Source organism: Psammomys obesus, unplaced genomic scaffold (assembly GCF_907164565.1).
Source record: "Psammomys obesus unplaced genomic scaffold, mPsaObe1.curated_primary_1811, whole genome shotgun sequence".
NCBI lineage: Eukaryota > Metazoa > Chordata > Mammalia > Rodentia > Muridae > Psammomys > Psammomys obesus.
This window is the reverse complement of record NW_026596120.1, coordinates 8,961,597-8,983,270: the sequence shown is the minus strand read 5'-3', so window position 1 is coordinate 8,983,270 and position 21,674 is coordinate 8,961,597. Positions and strand designations below refer to the sequence as shown.

Genomic DNA, 21,674 nt, shown 5'->3' with positions numbered 1-21,674 from the left:
GTCTTTTTTATTTTTATTTTTTGAGACAGGTTTTAGCTGTGTAGAGCAGGCTGGCCTTGAACTCACAGAGATTCACCTGTGTCTTCTAAGAGATGGGATTAAAGGCTGCACCACCACACCTAGCTCTGCTTCTTAATTAAACCCACTTGGACTCTGCTCATACCTTCTTTATCTTCCGTCTTCTAGGACCCCTCGTGCCAGTCAAGGTGGTGTCTGGTGATAAGCTTCAGGAGCCATGCTAGGTAAACACCAGTGAGAGGTTTTGCTTTGTTTTTGAGAAATACTTAAGCAAAACTGTAATAGATGATGCTTGTATTGAGACTTGGGTCACTTGTCTTCTACAAGTACATACTGACCCAGCCAAGCATCCTAGCAGCTTCATGACCAGGGCATTGCTGCTTTTGATTCTGTGAATTGGCCTACAGAATAACAACCTAAATTAAAAAACAAAAACAAAAACAAAAACAAAAAAAAACAACCCAAAACTCTTGTTATGGCTTTTCATTCACAAATAGGACAAAACTCACTGAGCACTTGTCCCTAAAATCGGCGCTGAGGAAAGACTGCATCTCAAGGCAGAATTTGTAGGATGTGTACAAGCAGCAGGAGTGGCCCTGCTGTGCGCGGTCACATGATACGTTGCCCTTGCAAGCAGAGGAAGAGTGTAGTGGCCCAGTCTGTTCTTTCTGGGCATTTCATCAGCAGCATCTTGAGTTTTGGAATGTTGTAAAGCAGTTATGTTAATCGTGTTTGTTTTAGTCAGGAGGAATGGAATTGTAAAGTATACTCCTTATTTGGTCTCTGTTCATTTATTGTGTAGGTGGGTGCTCCTTGTACACATAGAGAAGGAGCACCCTCTTCCCTCAGGTTTTGGGATCAAGCTCAGGTTGTCATGCTTGCACAGCCAGTGCCTTGACATGCTGAGCCATCTTGCTGTCTTGCAATTTTGGTCCCTTATTTGAATTGATTTCGAGTTGTTAATCCCCAGCAAGTACTACTGCAGTCTGCTTCAGTGGCACCCCTAGCCCTTGATTCCCAAAGGAACGCTATAACACAGTAGTAACTGAAAATTCAAATTAAAGAAAGAAAACTCGTGACAGTGAAGCCATTGCTGAGACCCGCAGCACCACATTACCTGATTGTTAGCCCTGAGAAACAAACAACAACATCTCTGAGAAGCACCGCTCTCACTGTGCTCCCATCTAGCATCAGTGCTGATTGGAAGCACAATCATAAGTTCCTTTTATTGCAGCAGGGCAGCCTTCTAATATTGGCCCCCAGGTAAACTAACATCCTTTCCAATGCTTTCTAAATGTCGGGCTATTCCAGGTACCGTGTGTGTGTGTGTGTGTGTGTGTGTGTGTGTGTGTGTGTGTGTCGGGGGGGGGTATTTTAAGAATATTTAATCCAGTTAATTGTTTTGTGACAGTCTGACTACAATGCCTTGGCTGGTCTAGAACCTGCTTTATAGATCAGGATGGCTTTTCAACTCAAAAGCTCCTCTCCTTCTGCCTCCTACACACTAAAGGCCAGATACATGAGGCAGCTTATTCAAGGTCAACAGTTCAAGTAAACAACTAGTCTCAAAAAGAAAAAAGAAAAGAAAGGATAGAAAAAAAGAAAACCTGGAGATAAAGCCAGAGTATCCAAAAGATCCCTTGAGGGGAGGGGCCCAGGCCCCACCATCTCTGAGGAGGTGACACTTAATGGTTGCCAGGGGGATGGGGAGTTTTTTTCCTCCAGAAGTGGCTGCAAGTTAGATGCCCATGCTCCAGTCAGTACCTTTCTACCCGTGCTTGTGCAGACAACGCTAATCAGACTTAGTGGGGGCACAAAAGACATAACCAGAGGGTAGGAAGACAGGCTTGTTGGGAAGAAGGGGTTCATCAGGAGATGGTTACAGGGCCAGGGGGCGGTAAAGTGACCAGACTGTATTTTATAAGTGTTTGAAATAAAAGAATAAATTTTGAAAAAGTCACACACATAGAGAAAAAGACAGATCTCCTGTATCATAACATCCCTATGGATCTGGTCCAGTATTAATGAGTTTTATACCACATTAAAAACTGATACTCAGCCAGGCATGGTGGTGTACTCCTTTAATTTCTAGAGATCAGGTGGAGCTCTGTGAGTTTGAGGCTGGCCTGGTCTACAGAGTAAATTCCAGGACAACCAGTACTATACAAAGAAACCCTGTCTCAAAAAAGAAAATAAACAAATGAACAATAAGTTACAATTACTTTTTGGTTCACATTTTGCATATGTACAAAATAAAAATTACTTTAGAGAGAGATCTCTATACTAGAATTGCAGTGATTCAAATAACATGATTTTTAAAAGGATGTTTCACATTTTGCATGTGTACACATTAAAATTACTTTAGAGAGATCTCGATAATAGAATTACAATGATTTAAATAAAATGATTTTAAAATAAAACACTTAAACCCTGCATGGTAGTTATATGTAATCCCGCTACTGTAGTTTTGCTGTAGAGCAGGAGGATTACAGCAAGTTTGCACTCACAGAGATCCACCTGCCTCTGCTTTGTGAGTTCTGGGATTACAGGCATATGCTACTACTGCCCAGCTAAAAGAGGATTAGTGGCACCTTCTGGGGAGGAGAGCAGGGCACAGAGAGAGGCATCCAGGTTAACAGTAAAGAGTCCAGTTGACAAAGGAAGATCGGAAACCGTAAACTACCAGGGCTACGTGTAAAAATTACTGTGCTCAGGGAAAGGCCCAGGCTCCAGAACTGGGAGAAGGTGGCACTGGCTATGTCTTAAGTGACCTGTAGAGAGCCCTGGCCCTGCCTTTTGTTTCTTGTCCTGGCTTTCTATGTGTTTCCATCCTCCGTTAGGCCTTTCTCTGTTAGGAATGGTTTCTATTACTCTTCTTGTACTCCCTGGCCAGCTTTTTGTTCCAGGGGACCAGACCTGGAAGGCTGAGTGAGTGTCCCTCTGTGCTCAAGTCACACATAGAGCAGTGGACACTTACTTTGCTGTCACTTTATCATGGAAACAGAAAACAGTAGTCTTTAATTTCCTTTTCATTCTCTTTCAGATTTTCTCCATTTGTTTTCAGAGTGGTTTAAGTTGTGCTTGTTCACATGTGTGTTTCTCCTTGTCTCCTGATTTACAGAAGTAGTTTAGTGGCTTAGCTGGCGTGTCACTGGGGAAGTGGAGGTCTTTAAACTGTTCCTTTTTCTCCTGCGAACAGGCAGACACTGCTAGTGTGCTGTAATTACTGTCTAGGGCTTCAGTGGGACTAATTGTGTTCCATACCCTTTTAGCTTCCCTGGAAAGTTGTTTTCATACTTTTAAAAATGTTTCTGTTCTCAGTGCCTTCATACTTAAAAAAAAAAAAAAAAGAAAGAAAGAAAAAGATATAATGATTGAGGAGTTGGTAGCCCTGTGCAGAATATTTCCTTTAAAGGAGGCAAGGGAAACATGGCTAAGTGCTTTGAAAAATAAAACAACATCCTTCCTGCTCCTGTCTCTGTCTTCCTCCTTAGGGATGTCTCTGGGAATTAGTTTTCTTACCTTTAAAACAAGGAGTTACTCCTAAGACACCTCCTGACCTGAAGCTCATAGACTGGCTTTTGCACGTAATATGAAATAAGGATGACAAGGCAAAGAGGAACTAAATGTTTTGTTTTCAGTTTAATAGCAACAATGGGAGGTGCAGTGCTGGGGCTTGAACTCAGAACTTCATGCACGCTAGGCATGTCCTCCCCGTCTAGTCTACATTCCAACACTTGTAATTTTCTTTCCTCTTATCCCTAGACAGGGTTTCTCTGGGTAGCTCTGGCTTTTCAGGAACTCACTCTAGACCAGGCTGGCCTGGAACTCAGAAACCTGCCTGCCTATGTTTCCCCAGAGTGCTGGGATTAAAGGTTTGTGCCACCACCACCCAGTTGTAATTTTAGTTTTGGAGATGGGTGCTCTTTTTTGAGACAAGGTCTTTATTGCCTAGAGCTTGCTCTGAATACCAGGCTATCCTCAAACTCCCAGAGATCTGACTGCCTTTGCCTCCTTTTTGTTTTGCTTTTTGTTGTTGTTGTTTGTTTTGTTTTTTGAAACAGGCTTTCTCTGTGTGTAGCCCTGGCTGTCCTGAAACTTTATAGATCAGTCTGGTCCCTGACCATTCCCACCTTTGGCTCTACCTCCTAAATGCTAGGATTAAAAGTATTTGTTACTGAACGGGGAGTGGTGGTGCATACCTTTCTCTGCCATCCTGATCTACAAAGTGAGTTCAGGATAGCTAAGGCTACAGAGAGAAACCCTGTCTCAAAAAAAAAAAATTAAAAAAGAAAGGGAAGGAAGGATGAAAGAGAAAAGGAAGAAAGAAAGGAAGGAAGGAAGAAAGAAAGAAAGGAAGGAAGGAAGGAAGGAAGGAAGGTAGGTATTTGTTACTATGCCCTGTTCTAGAAGTATTTCTCTTTTGCTTGTTTGAGACAGTTTCTCTGTGTAGCCCTCTGTAGACCAGGCTGGGCTTGAACTCAGGGATCTGCCTATTTCTGCTTCCTGCTTGCTGGTATTAAAGGTGTATACTGCTATGTCTGGCTTAAAAGTATTTCTAATTGGAACAAGCATGGTGGTGTATGCCTGTAACTCCAGCATTTGGGAAGTTGAAGCAGGAGATACTGGAACTCTAGGCTACCTGGGTCACAGGAGGCTCTGTCTCTTAAATAATACCTCCACTTGTCTTGGGAATGGAACTCAGTGTGTAGTGCTTGCCTAGACTATCCAAGGCTCTGTGTTTGACCACCAGCATTTGGAAAGATAGAATTGTGGGCAGTTGATAACACACTTGTAATCTTGGCATTTGGGAAATCGAGGTAGGATTGCTGTGAGTTTAAGGGCCAGCCTAGGCTAACATAGTACAAGATCCTGGCCTCCCAAACTAGCCCCCTATACCAGACTAAACCAAACCGAACTCTACAAAGCAGGATGTGATGGCACACATTTGTTACCTAGGCCTGTGGAAGACAGGAGGGTCTGTATTTTGAGGCTAGCCTGGGCTATATGGGGTGACCCTGTTTCAAGTGAAACCCCCAAAGCCAAAAATCAAAGAAACCTTGATAGAAACCTTATCACCTTCACTGTTGCTGTTTGTTATAGCTCTGTGTGCTTGTAATCAGATACCACAGTAAACTAAGTATCTTAGATCTGGGTCAGTGTACCTTCCTTATGTGTGTCTGTAAATTTTACATAGTGATGACTGAAAGAGAATTTAAATAATTGATTTCTAGTGACTTCCTCTTGCTTTTTTAGGTTTATAATTTATTCTTTTTAAGTAGTTAGTTTATTTTTAAATATGTATCTCTGTGTGGGCATGTGCAGACATGATTGCAGGTTCCTGAGGAAGCCAGAGGTGTTGGATCCTCTGGAGGTCCTGCAGTTCCAGCTACTCAAGCTGGGTGCTCGCAATCAAACGCTGTCTGAGCAGCAACAATCGACTGCTGAGTCATCTCCCAGCCCTGTGTGGTTTTTTTTTCCAGTTTCATTTTATTTTCATTTTTTAAAGATTTATGTTAGTGCTCTATCTGCATGTACACCTGCATGCCAGAAGAGTGCATCAGATCCCAGTATAGTTGGTTATGAGCCACCATGTTGTCAATGGGAATTGAACTCAAGACCTGGAAGAACAGAAAGTACTTAACTGCTGAGTCATCTCTCCAGCCCCTTATTTTATTTTTAAAAGCTAAGTCTCCCTGTGTAGCTCAGGCTGACTTTAAACTCATTTCTTCTCCAGTGTAGCCTCCAAATAGTGGAATTACAGACATGAGCCCCCGTTTCTGACTTTCTCTGGCTATCTTATTATTTTAAATTTTTATCAGACTTACGTGTGTGTGTGTGTGCGCGCGCGCGCGCGCGTGCGTGCGTGTATGCGGCTGCCATAAGACAGCTGTGGCAATCAGTTCCATGTAGGACCTGGTACTGAGCCGGCTCTTCAGCCTCCCCCTTGATTGTTTGAATACCACATTTAGTGGTCTGGAGAGATGACGCAGTGGCTAAGAGCACTTGCTGCTTTTTCAAGAGGACCCAGGTCAGCCCCAGTATGACACTGGGTGGTTCACACCTTCTTGTAACTTCTGAACTTATTATGCCCTTGGCCTCCATGGCTTTACTCATGTTTATGTACCCTCCCCGAGATAAGAAAAACAAACTACATTTAATTGGACTCCTATTGCATTACTGTCTGTCCTGAAATTAAGAACTAGTTGTAGGAATTATATATGGATCAGAGGCTTAAGACCATTTGATGCTCTTGGAGAAGGCCTGGATTTGGTTTCTAGCTGGAAATCACCTAACTAACAGCTCCAGGGGCCCCCATGACTCTCTCGGCCTCTGTAGGCACTAGGCAGGTACAATGCACATACACACTCAAGACACTCACCTATACACATAAAATAAAAATCTTTTTTTTTTAAAAAAAAGAACTAATAGAAAACTAATAGTAGTTTGCCATTTTCTTAGAGTTTTGCTGTACTTCACATTTGAGGCTTCTAGCTCTTGGGCTCAACTGATTCAATATCCCAATAGCCTCAATATCCCAAATAGCTTAGGACCATAAAATTGTTCCAGCATGCCTGGATTGTTGTGTTTTGTTTTATGGTAGAAATTGGCTAATGCTGATTTTTCCATTTTGCTTGATTTCCAGCACCTCAAGGTTATGAATGTGCTTCCGCTCTATAATGCCTCCTGCTATGGCAGACATCCTTGACATCTGGGCAGTGGATTCACAGATCGCATCTGATGGCTCCATATCTGTTGATTTCCTTCTGCCCACTGGCATTTATATCCAGCTGGAAGTACCCCGGGAAGCCACCATTTCTTATATTAAACAGGTATGTTTACAGTTAGAATTTCTCAAGATTTAGCTTACCTTCGGTGTAACCTAGTGGAAAATTCATTATAGAAAATGTTATTTGTGTAGATCATGTGGCAAAACTGAGAGATGATTACATTTCAGACCATTTTAAAATTTTTAATATGCCCTATTTTTATATATAAACATGTTTATTTTCCCACCTTTGTTTTAAATCCATATGTAATGTCTGTATTAAGAAAGATTGGCACTAGTCATGATGACGTGCTGTAATCCCCCTTTAGTTGGGGGAAGTGGGAGTGGGAGATGGAAACAGGAGGAAGAGGCATTTGGGGTTGTATCGTGCTGTATGGAGTAGGCTGGCCTTGGATGCCACAGAGATCTGCTTTCTGTTTCCCAAGTGCTGGGGTTAAAGGCACGAGCTACCATGCTTTGCAAAGATGCTGCAGTCTCCTTAAAGCTAAAAGTACAGTTCTGATATTTGTCAGAACAATCAATCAATCACATATACAACTTTGGGTTTGGAGGGCTGTTTTTTTTAATGAGCTCACCAGATGGATGCTGGGGGGAGGACGGGTGCACCTGGCAGGATTACAGTTGATAAGGGAAAGTCTAGATCACAGGGATGCAGGAAACGAGCCATATCTTCACTGTAAACACAGTTAATAGCTGTTTGAGATTCTGAGGAAATGTCTGGGGAGAGGCGTGAGGCCCTGCCCAAGGTCATGTACTCTGGGTCCTTAAACCTGCCTAGTTTAAAATAAAATACTTAACAATCTTCACAGGAAGCCTTGCTAATTGCCCCAAGGTCTGTCTCAGCTGCACCTAATATATCTACTTACTTATTACTTATTGATACATACGCTTATGTGGGTGTGTATTAGTGTGAGTTCATGTGTGTGGCAGGGGTTCATGTATAACTGCATGTGTGGAGGTCACAGGACAACTCGTAGGAGCTGGCTTTCTCCTTCCATCATGGGGGTTCTAGTGATTGAACGCAGGTCATCAGATTTGGCATCAAGGCCTATCCATTGAGCCACCTTGCCTACTCTCTACAGTGCAGTTATTTCAAGACTACTAAGCCTGAAGGAAATTCATCAAGAACTACATGTAAAATAGACTTTTAAAAAAGTCATTAAATTATATGAAAGTTGCGTAATAAAATCAGAAAAGTTGTCAGATATATTTTATAATATTGATACATGAGAATTCTAAAAGTATAATTTATAAAGTTAAAAGAAAATGCAGAATTTAGCTATTGAATTGGTACTGAGAGTTTCTAGTTTGTCTGTTTTTGCCTTTTTGTTTTTGCTATATTGTGTAGCTCTGGTTGTCCTCAAACTCACATAGATCCACCTGCCTCCACTTCCCAGTGTTACAGTTAAAGGCATATGCTGCCATGCCTGGCTGTTTGTCTTGTTTATGACACAGGACCTGATGTAGCCCAGGCTGATTGATACTCACTATGTAGCTGAGGATAGCCTTGAACTATTCCTCCTGTCTCCTCCACCCAAATGCTGGGACTCACAGGTGTGTGTCCCCATACCAGCTTTCTCCTACGACATTTAACCTTGCCTGACTTTGAGTTAACCATTGATACTATTCATTTTTTTAAATTAGGAAATATGTATGACATTAAGATTTATAGTTCAGACATTTTTAGAATTTCTTATAGTTTAGGCCGGCTTTGGACTTACGGTGGAGGATAACCTTGAATTTTTGTTTCTCCTGACTCTGCTTTAAGTGTTGGGATTACAGACCCATTCTACCACACTCCGATCAATCTTGTTTTTTGTTTTTTATTCAAAGTTATTTTTAGGAATGTTAAATATCATTGGCTCTTAATCTATACGGGCAATTTTCTTTACATGTCTTGTGTGCTATGCTCAACAATTCCCTATATAACCTATTTTAATTTGCTGTTTTGTATCATCAGGAGAATATCTGTAATAATTGTACTTTTGGTTTAGAATGAACGAGTTTATTAAGTATATAGCAAACAAAAGTAAAAGAACAAGTGGCATGTGAGCTAGCAAAACACCATCAAATCAGGGTGTACAAATACCCAGCAGGAGCCAGCTGGAGACCCACTGCTGAGCTTCTGATGGTTGAATTTCTGAGCAGCTTTCAATTTCGCTTCAGGCAGTTCAAGGGCAACCTGTAGGATGTGTTCATCTCCTGGCTGTTCTCAAAGAAAGGGCATTTTTTACTCTTGGGCTGATTTTCTCTCTGCTTCCCTCTCTGTCACCGAGTAAGGTGGCCTCTCCCGTCCCTGGCCTTTGAACTCAGATCCACCTGTCTCTGCCTCTCAGAGCACTGGGATTGTAGGCATGCATCACCATGCCTGGCTTTTAGCCATTGTAGTTAATTGCAGAGTTACCTCTAGCCCCATGAGTTCTGACTTTTGCAAACTGTGCTAATAGGTATTCATATATATATATCTTTTATACATGTGGCAGTATTCCAGGTAAATCTTACTGTTTTTCCCTGCAGATGTTATGGAAGCAAGTTCACAATTACCCAATGTTTAACCTCCTTATGGACATTGACTCCTATATGTTTGCATGTGTGAATCAAACTGCTGTATATGAGGAACTTGAAGATGAAACACGAAGACTTTGTGATGTTAGACCTTTTCTTCCAGTTCTCAAACTAGTGACTAGAAGTTGTGACCCAGCAGAAAAATTGGACTCAAAAATTGGAGTCCTTATTGGAAAAGGTAATTTAAAAAGTTTTCAGTATGAATTCTTTATCTTTGTTCTGTGTGTTAACATGTAAGTGTATTCTAAGGTATTAGTCTCAACGTTTAGTTCATAGACTGGCATGTTGAGGGTTGGAGAATAAGGTATGTGTAGAGCTGAAGGGTGAATGTTTAGACACAGCTCTAGCAATGTAATGTTGCCATTACAAAATCCAAGGGCTTGCATTTTATGTCTCTTTCTTTACCATAGATTTATTTTTATTTTACAAAAGAATTGGTATTTAATGGGAAAGAAATAATTGTTTTTTTGTGTTTTTGTTTGTTTGTTTGCTTCATATAATTTGAGAAATTCCCCCAACAGATGGTCATATATAATGGCCCAGATTGGTTTCTGTCTCACCATGTAGACAAGCTGAGGTCTTGAAATTGCGATTCACTGAGTGTCATGATGCATTCCTGTAGTCCCAGCACTCTGTGAGTTAGAGGCCAGCCGGGAAGTTAAATATAATGAGACTCTGTCTCAGACAAGTTGAAATTGATACCCTTCTGCCTCAGCCTCATGGGTGCAGATATATTGGAGGCACGCACTGCTTTACTTGGCTGAGAAATCCTTTCTTAATAGATGATTTTTATTTTTTTTTAATGAACTACCCATAATCCTCACATAATATGAACTATTTTATAGGTCATTGTTTACCAATTAAGACCATATGTTGATTAATGTTTCTATAAATTAACTCGTGTTCTTGGCAGATTTTTGCTCTTTCATTGAGCTTGTTTTTAATTAGATGTTATTTTTGTATCAAATAAAGATATGTCCCTGATTCCTTAAATTATTTCTAGGGGCAGAAGATGTCAGAAGGGGCTTAGTTGGTAGGATACTTGCCTGGCATGCATGAACTGCTGGAAGGGTCAGGAGTTCAAAGTCATCCTCAACTACATGGCAAGCTAGAAACTAGTCAAGGGCTAGCTAGACAAGACCCTGTGACAAAAAGAAAATAATTTCTGGAGAAATTTAAGGACATAGAAGAGTAAATTCTTTTTTTGCTATAGAAATCTTAGCAGAAAATATTTAATGTCTGTCAACATCTTGCTTTAGAGAAAGTACTGATCTGATTTAGATGGGGTTGCTAAGGCTAGGACTTGGGAAGATTAATTCCAAATCAGAAAGTCCTGGAGCTTTTTGGATTTGATTGACTACCTGCTTTGCTGAGATTCACTATAGTAGCACAATACAGTGCCCCTCCCCCCTTTAAGGTATTTTTTTTCTTTAGAGTGGAGGGAAGAACTCAGTAAGGTGCTTACGTAGCACTCCAAGTTGCTTTATCACATTTATGTATGTATGTATGTATGTATGTATGTATGTATGTATGTATGTATGTATTTAGTTAGTTATGTGTGAGTGCTTGCTTAACTCTCTCTGTGTGTAAGTCAGAGGACAAAGTTTTGGCTGGTTTTCCATCAACTGTGTTCTGGGGGGAATTGAACTGGGGTCTTAAGGCTTGGTGGTCAGCATCTTTACCCACTAAACCATCCTGTAGCCCCAAAACTTAGATTACTCTTAATGGCCATTTTAATCTTAGATGTAGATTAACTAGCTACCACTAACTGTTCCTAAGCCTGTAAATTTAGCAAATAAAAATGTAGGAAATGCAAATATTACATAGGATATGCTTGGGCTAAACTGTGTCTTCGAATACAGTGATTGAGCAGAGTTTCGTCTTCTCATCTCAGCCCGGACTCCAGCCACCACAGCATGAGGGTGTGCTACAAAGCTATAGATGCTGCGGTTCACGCAGTGTCTTGTGACTTACTGCATCTGTGTTTTGTGTAATGTGCTCTTCAGGTTGATCAAGATGTAAACGGTACTTATAGCACAAATTAAGCAGTTTATATGCTCTTAGCTGTTTATAAGTATTTATTTTTAGGGGATCTGGCAATTCTTTAAGATCATACGCTAAAAGTTTTTATGTAGGAAGTCTGTTTCAGAACAAGTCCTCACTCTTCCTACCTAACGAGGCCATGTCTGCAGTTGCTGGTCTGTCCATAATGACTGTATCCAGGGCTGGGTGAGGTCATGCCTCCTGAGAAAACAATAAACAATTACTTCAGTTTAACTTCAGGAACAAGGTTGCTGCCTCCTCTGTCCAAAGAAAACAATAGAACTTTTACAGCAGAACTGCCCTGAGCAGGCTAAAAATACCGTTTCCTCTAGGATGATGTGCTTCATGTTTTCTTTACTGTTTATCCTAAATAATTATTTACCAAGTTGCTCTTTGTGCTCTGGCTTCTCCCTCCTGTGAATGTATGCTCCACTGCCTTGTTTTCTACAGCACCCAGTAAAGTAGAATCATAGCCAGACAGTTTTATCAGCAGTCTGAAGAGAATGGTTTCAGAGGTTTATAGTCCCAGCAGACCAGGGAAGGAAGATCACACGTTGAAGCCTTAAAGGCAGCCTTGCAGCTTGGTGAGCCCTTGTCTCAGAATCAGCATTTCCCAAGAGAGCTGTGGGGCTAATGCCAGAGTGCTGGCTTGATGTGCCCGGCCCTGGGATCATCATCACCCAGCACCCCTCCCCTCCCCAGGCCTGGCATCTGCTCCCACTCTGTGCGTGCTTGGGCCTCCCATGGCTATACTCGCTAGTGCCGATGGAGACTGGTCACTTGCCAGCTTGCCTGGCGGTCTGTAGGAGTGTAGTAATATTTTTAGTGTGACCGAACTGTTTTCTCATGCTTTTTAAGTATAATGTTCGTCTATATGAATACACTTTTTTAAAAATAATTTTCATAGGAGAAAGTATATAGAAAATTAAGTTTAAATTACTTAGCTTAAGTTATTAATGGCATATGTTTTTTTCTGTCAGTGTTGGTCCTGGGAATCAAACCCAAAGCCTCATTAATGCTAGGCAAGCTCATCTCTGAATTACTCTCCAGTCCCAAGCTTTTATTTGTTTTTATAGCTTTTAAAGTTTTAAAAAAATTTATTAATTTTATTTTTTGAAATTGATTTTTTTCATACAATATGTTCTAGTTTTGCTCCCTTCCTCCACCCAGTTTATCCTCATCTTCCATCACCTTTCTGTTTTGTTAGAAAACAAAAAGGCATCTAAAGGATAATAAAATAAGGGATATAATAAGATAAAACAAACCAATTGGAAATAGGGCAAAGAGAAGAAAAAGTCAAAGAAAAAGTATTCTCTCTCTTTCTCACACACACAGGAATGCCATAATATATACAAATGACCTGTAAGGCTTAAAAAAAAAAAAAAAAAAACAAAACAGGTCTGATACAACATTAGGAGACAAAGAACCTCCAAAGACAAAGATGCCATTGACTTCAGGATTTTTTTTTTTTTGGCCATTTACAGCTGGACACGCAGCCTACCATGGGGAGTAGTTTGTTTCCCTGGTGAGACTTCCTTGTAGAAAACTAAATTTTCATTTGCTAGTGGTTATCAGTTGGAGAAGGCTCCTGGGTTAGGGACGGGACATGTGTCCACCTCTCCTCTCAGCTCTAGGACGGCATCCGGTGCAGAGCCATGCAGGCCCTGTGCATGCTGTCTCAGGCTCTGTGGGTTCATCTGTGTCTCGGTCCTGCTGTTTAGAGGTCCTTGTTTTCTTGGTGTCCTCCTTCCTCTCTGGATCTTACATTCTTTCCAACAGGTTTTTTGCAGGGTTCCCTGAGCCCTGAGGAGAGGGATTTTATGGAGACATACTGTTTAGGGATGAGTGTTTCAAGGTCTCTTTTACGCTCTGCATATTGTCTGGCTGTGGTCCCTGCATTTTTTTCCCATCTGTTGCAGGAGGAAGTGTTCCTGAAGATCTCTGGACAAAGCACTGATCAATCAGTATAGCAGAATATAATTAGGAATATAACTAGCAATTTTATTGCTATGTTTCTTTAGTAGAACAGTAATATTTGGTTTTCCCCAGGTCTCTAGACTACCTGGTCTCAGGTTCTTAGTCACCTAAGCAGTATAGGGTGTAGGATTCATCTCATGAAGGGGGGCTTCAATAAAATCAGATATTGGTTGGTTACTCCTACAAGCTTTGTGCTTCTGTTTCACTAGCTTGCCTTGCAAGCAGGGCACCATTATAGATTGAGGGGTTTGTAGCTGGGTTGCCATTTACCTTTCTCCTTTGATAGCATACAGAGTGCCTCCTGATACCGAGAACACTAGCATGTAGTAGTATCATTTTTGAGACACAGTCTTGCTATGCCACTCAGGCTGACCTTGAACTAGCTTATATAGACCTACCTAGCCTTAAATTTGAGATCGTACTGCTTTTATTTTCTAAATTCCTCAGATATTTGCCACTATGCCTGTCCCCCCCCCATTTAAATAATAATAATATTATAAAAATTTAAAGGCAGAGTTCTCACTATGTTCTTCTGGCTGGCTGGTGCTTACTATGTAGAACAGGCTGATCTTGGACTCACAGAGATCGACCTGGTTTTGCCTCACAAGTGTGCCACCATGCTTACTTAACCTTAGCCCCTAAATTTAAAAAAAATTAAACTTGTGTTGTACTTTGTGTGGAGTCAGAGGACAAGATCTTCTACAACTGTTACTTTGACCCATTGAGCTATCTCCCTCGCTCAATGAAGCATTTTTGCATTTGTTTATGTGTGTGCTTGTTTGTGCACATGTGGAGGTCAGAGAACAGGTTATAGGAGTCCATTCTCTCCTTCCACCATGTGGGCTCCAGGAATGAAATTTAGGCCATCAGCCCTGGCGGCAAGCGTCCTCCCTTAAGTATCTCTTAGTGAGCCATCTTGCTGGCCCCAAACTTTACTTTTGAAAGATTTTTTTCAGTGGTTCTCAAAATTCATGCAGCATTACTTTATAAAAAGAATGTGCGCAGGCTAGGAGTGGTAGTATGTACCTTTAATCCCAGCACTGTCGGGCAAAGGCATGGGAGGAGACTCTTTGTGAGTTTGACCAGCCAGCCTGGTCTACATAGCAATTTCCAGGACAACCAGAACTATCTAAGAGACACTGTTCCAGCAGACAAACACACACACAACAACAACACCCCGAGCAATTGCTGGTAATCCCCGTACTCGGGCAGACGTGGAATTGTCTGTTGGCCCCCACTGGTTTATGTGCACGTATGTGCATAAACCCTTACACATTTGTATCAAAGAAGAAATTGTTAATAGATCAGTAGTGATTTCCGTTCTTCAATGTATATTGAATCTTTTTTTGTTGTTTTGATTTTTTTTTTTTTTTTATTGTTGTTTGTTTTTTCAAGATTCTCTTTGTAGCCTTGGCTGGCCTGGAACTCAGAGATCCTGTTGCCTCTGCCTCCTTGAGTGCTGGGATTAAAGGTGTGTGTCACCACACCCAGTTTATATTGAATTTGTAAATATGGAACTTCACTGTGGGAAGTAAGGGATTAGGAGACACTAGAAGGCAGTGAGTACCCTGCCAAGTCACAAAGGGTCATCTTAAGTAAATTGAGGACGGCTGCTTGGGGAGTAATTCTAAACCGGTTTCAGTGCTGAGGAGTTTTGCAAATGAAGGGGTTTATAGGAAAGGCGAGCAAAAGGGAATGTCATACAGAGATGGCCTTCGTGAAGACTAACAAGAATTGATAATAGTTGTTGAAAGAGTCCGAAAGGATAAGCAGTATAGACTATTTAGGTACACAGTAGCTCAGAGCAGGGAGAGTTATCAGAAAAGTTCGAGATTTACTGCTTAAGCTCTTGGGAGCCCCTGACTCCCCTCTACTTCCTTTTCATGTGTCATTATAACAAGACTGTAGCAGGGTGCCTTTCCCATTCATGAGCATCATGCTGCTTTACAGTGAACAGTTTCTATTCTTCAGAGAAGCGTTTGTCTCGTTCATTCACTTTGTGACGGGTCATCAAGAATAGCTCCAAAATCAGCAGTCCTGCCTTTACCCCTCAGATCCTGTGAAATGTTTGAGCTTGAAAGACATGGAGGACACCGAGCCTGCTACGATGCCTTAAACCCCATTTGTAATTTCAGTGGAGCAAATGGACCCTGGGTATTCATCAGTGTGGAAGGATTCATTTCATCTTGGTTGGGCTGGAATCTTTTTTCTGATAATTCAGGAGAATGGGCAAAAGTTAAACCTTTGCACAAGAAAAGCTCTCCAAAGAGGATAGTGACATTGCAGAGGCCCCTTTGAATCTGAAGACTGGGGTGCCACCAGCTCAGCTGTGAGCCCCGTCCTCCAAGTTCCTCTCCATCAGGCCCTGTGAACATACATCCTCTTGGCCCAGTTAGTGAATTGAACACTCTTCCTACTCTGTTCCCTGAGGAATTTTTTTTGAAAAGTTTATTTTTAAATTCTGTGTTTGTATTTGGGTATGTGTATGAGAGTGCAGGTGCCAGGTCGTCTGGAGCTGGAGTTACAGGTAGTTGTGAGTCCCTCCCCACCAAAGTAGGTGCTGAGAGCAGATTTGGACCTCTGCAAGAGGAGTGCACACCCTTAGCAGCCGAGCCCTATCCCCTAGTCCCATTCTGGGAAATTTTCTATTGAAAGAATTTAAATGGGAAGTAACATCAGATTTGCATTGTAGAAAGCTTGCTTGGAGTGAGAGATTGGAGAGTTTAGGCCTTCATGCTAAGGCTGTTGTTCGTTGTCATAAAGACCCTGGAAACAGGATAGCCTGAGGTTGATTCCCAGTACCCACATGGTAGGAGGAGAGAGCATTTCCAACAAATCGTCTTCTGAGTTGTGTGCTCCTGTGTGTGTGTGTCTGCCTGCCTGCCTGCCTGTCTCTTCTCTCCCACCAAATCAGTAAACATGTGTAACTTAAAAAACAACAACAAGGAATCTGTGAAAATTGTGATAGTTGCTGATGGAGGGTGCTGAGGGCTAGGATTAGGTTAGGACTGCAGAAACAGACAGGTAGACAATCGGCAGACATTCAGAAGGTTTCTAGAGCTGAGGATGGCGGCGCACCCAGCAATTTTAGCAGGCAGGCCAAGGCATGAGGATTGCCTTGAATTTGAATTTGAGAGCAGCCTGGGAATGTGGTAAAATCCTGTCTCAAATATCACTGCCCCACCAAGAAAAGACATGGATTAGATGTAGTAAAAGGTTTGATTTTTGCTGTTGGGTGCTCATTTCTCTTTCCAACACTGTAATAGCTATTACTGTGAACAGAAGAATGTTAACTGTGCACTCTAAGAATTCCCATTGTAGGCGACACAGTCTTAAACCTACAGAGTTTATGCTCAGGAACTATGCAGACGTCACCCCCCTCCCCCAAATTCTTCATGATGTTTTCTGTTGGGCCACATTCATAGCTATCCTGGGGCATATGTGTCAGCTAGGGGTCCAAATGTTTCTACTAAAATTATATAGGTCATCCACAGCTAATTTACAGTAATGCTTTTTGTTTCTTTTCTGAGACAGGGTTTCTCTATGTATCCTTGGCTGTCCTTTGTAGATCAGGCTGGCCTCAAACTCACAGTGATCTGCCTGCCTCTGCCTACCTGAGTGCTGGGATTACAGGCATGGGCCCCTGTACCCAGCTCAGTAATTTTTTATTTTTTTATTTTTTACAGGTATATAAGACTATGCAGGAAAATCTATGATTCTTTTGTCATGTGTATTATAACTTTCGTTTTTTATTATGAAAAATAATTTTCATAATTTTTTTTAAATCTTTTATTTATTTTTTATTAATTACACTTTATTCATTTTGTATCCCCCCATAAGCCCCTCCCTCCTCCCCTGCCAATCCCACCCTCCCTCCCCTTTCTGCATGCATGCCACTCCCCAAGTCCACTGATAGGGGAGGTCCTCCTCTCCTTCTTTCTGATCTTAGTCTATCAGTTCTCATCAAAAGTGGCTGCATTGTCCTCTACTGTGGCCTGGTAAGGCTGCTCCCCCCCAGGGGGAAGTGATCAAAGAGCAGGCCAATCAGATTATGTCAGAGGCAGTCCCTCTTCCCATTACTATGTAACCCACTTGGACACTGAACTGCCATGGGCTACACCTGTGCAGGGGTTCCAGGTCATCTCCACAAATAGTCCTTGGTTGGAGTAGGAGTCTCTGGGAAGTTCCCTGTGTTCAAATTATCTTGTTCTGTTGCTCTGCTTGTGGAGTTCCCGTTCCCTCCAGCTCTTACTATTTCCCACTTCTTACATAAAATTCCATTCACTCTGCCCATCAGTTGGCCATCAGGCTCAGCATCTGCTTTGACAGTCTATACTGCAGAAGCTTTAGAGGCCCTCTGTGGCAGGTTTCAAGGTGGTTTCCTGTTTTCTTCTGGCTTTCAGAGGCCCTCTGTAGCGGGTTCCGAGGTTGTTTCCTATTTTCGTTTTCTTCTGATGTACATCCTCTTTGCCTTTCAGGATGGGGATTGAACATTTTAGTTAGGGTCCTCTCATAATTTTTTTAAAAAAAGTAAAAACATTTTTACTTTTGAGAGTATATGTTTACTGTGTTGCACTGGCTGTTCTGAAACTTCTAGCAGCTCTTCTGTCCTCAACCCCAAATTCTACCAGTATTACAGCATGCCCGGTTTTGATGGTTATAAGACTGATAGCCCATCTATAGTTCTACATAATGTTAATAAATTTATGTTCTAGAGATCCCACAGCATTTGTATTTTATACACAAGACTCATTTTATCTGTGTGTTTGTCATCTCCCATGTAGTTTTTTGTTGTTTTATCTGCTTGGTAAAAGTCAGATATCCAAGTTAGTTTGTATTGAAGATATTTTGTGATATTCTTCTTTTTTTTGATTATTATTAGCTACTAAAAAACTGACATCTTTACAAAATTCCTTTAGGTCTTCATGAATTTGATGCCTTGAAGGATCCTGAAGTGAACGAATTTAGAAGAAAAATGCGCAAATTCAGTGAGGACAAGATTCAGTCTCTAGTGGGGCTGTCTTGGATTGACTGGCTAAAGCACACATATCCCCCTGAGCATGAGACATCTGTCCTGGAGAACCTGGAAGATAAACTTTACGGAGGAAAGCTGATCGTAGCTGTGCATTTTGAAAACAGCCAGGTAGTGCTTGGTATAATATTTACGTTATTTTGTGGTGAGTCTCTTGTTTTACCAGACTACTGCTCCATTCCTGGAAGCACTTGCTTAGAAAGTACTACTACAAAGAGAACTTGTGGAGTCGGTGCTTAGTTTGTAACTGCATAGGACTCTCTAAAGTGATAGCCTTTGTACAGTTTTCCGTGCGTTATAATAGTATAGAAATGAGCTGTCAGACTGTACTGTTTAACTGCGTTTTGCAGTTCTAAAAGAATAGAAAATTTAAGGTGACATCTCATTTTTGTTTTACTGTACATGTGTGAGCTTTTTGCCTGCATATATGTGTACTACCTGCCTGGTCTCCACAGAGGCCAGATGGCGTTGGATCCCCTAGAACTGCAGTTACAGGCAGTTGTGAGCTGCCATGTAGATGCTGGAAATTGAACTCAGGCCCTCTGGAGGAACAGCCAGTGTTTCTTACTGCTGAGCATTCTGTCTCTAGCTTCTTAAAGAGGTATTTTAAATAGCAGAGAAGGGGGAAAAAGCCTAGTGAACATGATCTCTTTTTTCCATTGCTACCTTTTTTTTTTGAGTCAGGTCTCATGAATGACCTTTAAATTTTGATCCATATCTGCTTGTCTCCACTGCTGGCGTTGCAGGTGCAGCACTAGGATTTGAATCCATGGCTTCATGCTTGCCAGCAGACCCTTGAACTACAGCTCTAACCCCCATTGTTGTTTTGGTTGATGTTGTTTGTGTGTGTAGCTCAGAAGTAGTAGTATACACACCACTCTAGGTTCAGTGCCCAGCAGCTCTCTCTTTACGTTTGTAAAATTGGACAGAAATCATTAATTTATGGATTAATAATAAGTTATATATCTTTTCTTACCAATTACCCATATAGGCTTTTTTTTTTTTTTTTTTTTTTTTGTCTGTGCTGGTCATCAAAACCCAGGCAGGGCATAGTAGTGCACATATTTATTTCCAGGGTCAGACAGAAGCAGCAACTCTCTGAGTTCAGGACCAACCCGGTCTACACAGCAAGTTCTAAGACAGCACTGAGAAACCTTGTCTCCAAAACTCAAAATAACAACAATAAATAGACATCATGCTAGGCCAGTGGGCTGCTGCTGAACTGTACCCTACTGTGGACATTTTGGTTTATTATATGTAAACATGTTGGGGGATTTTAGTTTGCCCGAACCTGTTAATAGTCTCATGCGGAGAGTGGGCTTTGTCAGCCGAAATTAGTTGAATTCTGAGGAATACAAATATGGTAGCTCAGAGGAAAAAGAAGGCACAGTGGGTAGAAGTAGATGGAGGAAGATTGCTTGTTGCACTTGCTGGCTTTCTGGCTTGCTGGTTTGCTGGTTATCTGGACTTTTGGATATCCTGACAACAGACATGGGTCTTGCCCCCAAAATAATCCTACAACCCTGCCCAGCAGGAAGCAATAAAGAGGGCTATATCCTCTCTCCCTTACAATCTTCTTTTTCCCCTCCCTGGTGTTGGGGGGGTTGGAAGAGAGGTATAAGCTTTAAGGAACCCCCGAATAAAGTAACATTTGAAAAACTAGTGCCTGCAGTATCCCAGCCACAGGTTTAATAATTAATAAGACACTATTAATTATTAATTAATAATAAATAAGACACTATCCACTGGATTATTGTCCAGTAGTAAACTTCAGCTAATTTGGGGTGTGGGATTTTTTTTCTTTGAAGTAAAACAAATGAATATGATATTTAAATGTTTGCATAAAGAAATAGTAAACAGTCATATATCACCTTGTTTTGCTTTTCATAAAACTAGGAGGCTTCTCTGTAGGCTTAGATTTTTTTCAACAAACCTACGTTATCTAGGGTTCTTAACTGCTTCTACCCTCTGCAGTCCACTGAGGTAGAGGAGAAAGAAGGTTAATAGGAAAAGGGTATTGTAGACCTTTTTAGAAGTACTTCCTTGAGGTGTGTCCATTCTTCCTTGTCTGGATACCATCAGTCCAAATGCCAACACCAAACAGCAACATGAATCAGCATGATTCAGCAGATTTGGACAACTCAGTGGCAGCTGCAAGACTCAGTTGGAACGCCCCAAGAAGTTCTCTGGAGCATATCGTTCTACGAAGTGAAGTGTTGAAGAAGACCAACACGGCGGTTTTGATCCAAAAAGTGTTGTCTCACTCTTTGTGGGCTTACATAAATATATCCTGTCCTCAAAGCCAACCCAGGGATGCTTTCAGCTGGATGAAGTCACGCCCCTACCACGAGACAGTTCACAGCAAAACACATGCCCTCTCACAAGACAGCTTCCAGCAAAACATCACATGATACAACTGAGTCTTCAAAGAAACTAGACATTTTACTTCTCAATTAATGTTTTTTAAATGACCAGTAAATATTCCTATTACCAAAGATTCCAAACAATAGAGTATAAATCCCTTATATTCTTCAAAAGAATAAACTTACTATACAGATCGAAAGTATTGAGTCTGGCCCAAATGCCTGATCCTTCTGGCTCCATCTCCTACGTGCCTGGATTGTAGGATAATGCCACTTTGCCACTTCAACTAAATACTAATTTTTCCTTGGGAGCTGTGACACTCAGAATATAGTAACCTAATGTATAAATTATCAGAAAACAAATTATATGTGTGTACATGTTTAGCATATTGAATATTTGAGCACAATTGTTTTCCAGCCAAATACAAACTGTGTCATGTTTTCTGCCTTTCCTCTTTTTAGGATGTATTTAGTTTTCAAGTGTCTCCCAATTTGAATCCTATAAAGATAAATGAATTAGCAATCCAGAAACGCTTGACTATTCATGGAAAGGAAGATGAAGCTAGCCCCTACGACTATGTTTTACAAGTAAGCGGGAGAGTGGAGTATGTATTTGGTGAGCACCCACTAATTCAGTTCCAGGTATGTATATTGACTGTCAGTAGAACAGTGTGCACCGATGCCTTAACTTCCTCAACTTTAAGGAAGTGCCTGTGTCTGGGAGCTACAGAAAGCTTTGTAGGATTATACAGTAAGCTTCTGTTACTGGACCCTGCCCCTAAGTAATCATCACTAATGTTTGGCAGGTGTTTGACTTTTTAGCAGTTAGGTTCGCTCGGGGCATAATGGTTGTGCCTGTAAATATGTGTCAGTGCGTTTGCACTCT

General features: G+C 41.3%; 1 protein-coding gene across 5 annotated transcripts in view; it reads left to right on the top strand.

Moving 5' to 3' along the window:
- Window positions 1-21,674, top strand: part of Pik3cb (phosphatidylinositol-4,5-bisphosphate 3-kinase catalytic subunit beta) — a 106,036-nt gene that overhangs the window by 29,123 nt on the left and 55,239 nt on the right. For all 5 annotated transcript variants that reach the window (XM_055629789.1, XM_055629786.1, XM_055629787.1 and 2 more), the window contains 4 exons: window positions 6,665-6,851; window positions 9,326-9,551; window positions 18,313-18,536; window positions 21,251-21,430. In XM_055629789.1, coding sequence (XP_055485764.1) covers window positions 6,681-6,851; window positions 9,326-9,551; window positions 18,313-18,536; window positions 21,251-21,430 — 801 coding nt within the window. In that variant the 5' untranslated portion in view covers window positions 6,665-6,680. The remainder of the gene's footprint in view (window positions 1-6,664; window positions 6,852-9,325; window positions 9,552-18,312; window positions 18,537-21,250; window positions 21,431-21,674) is intronic.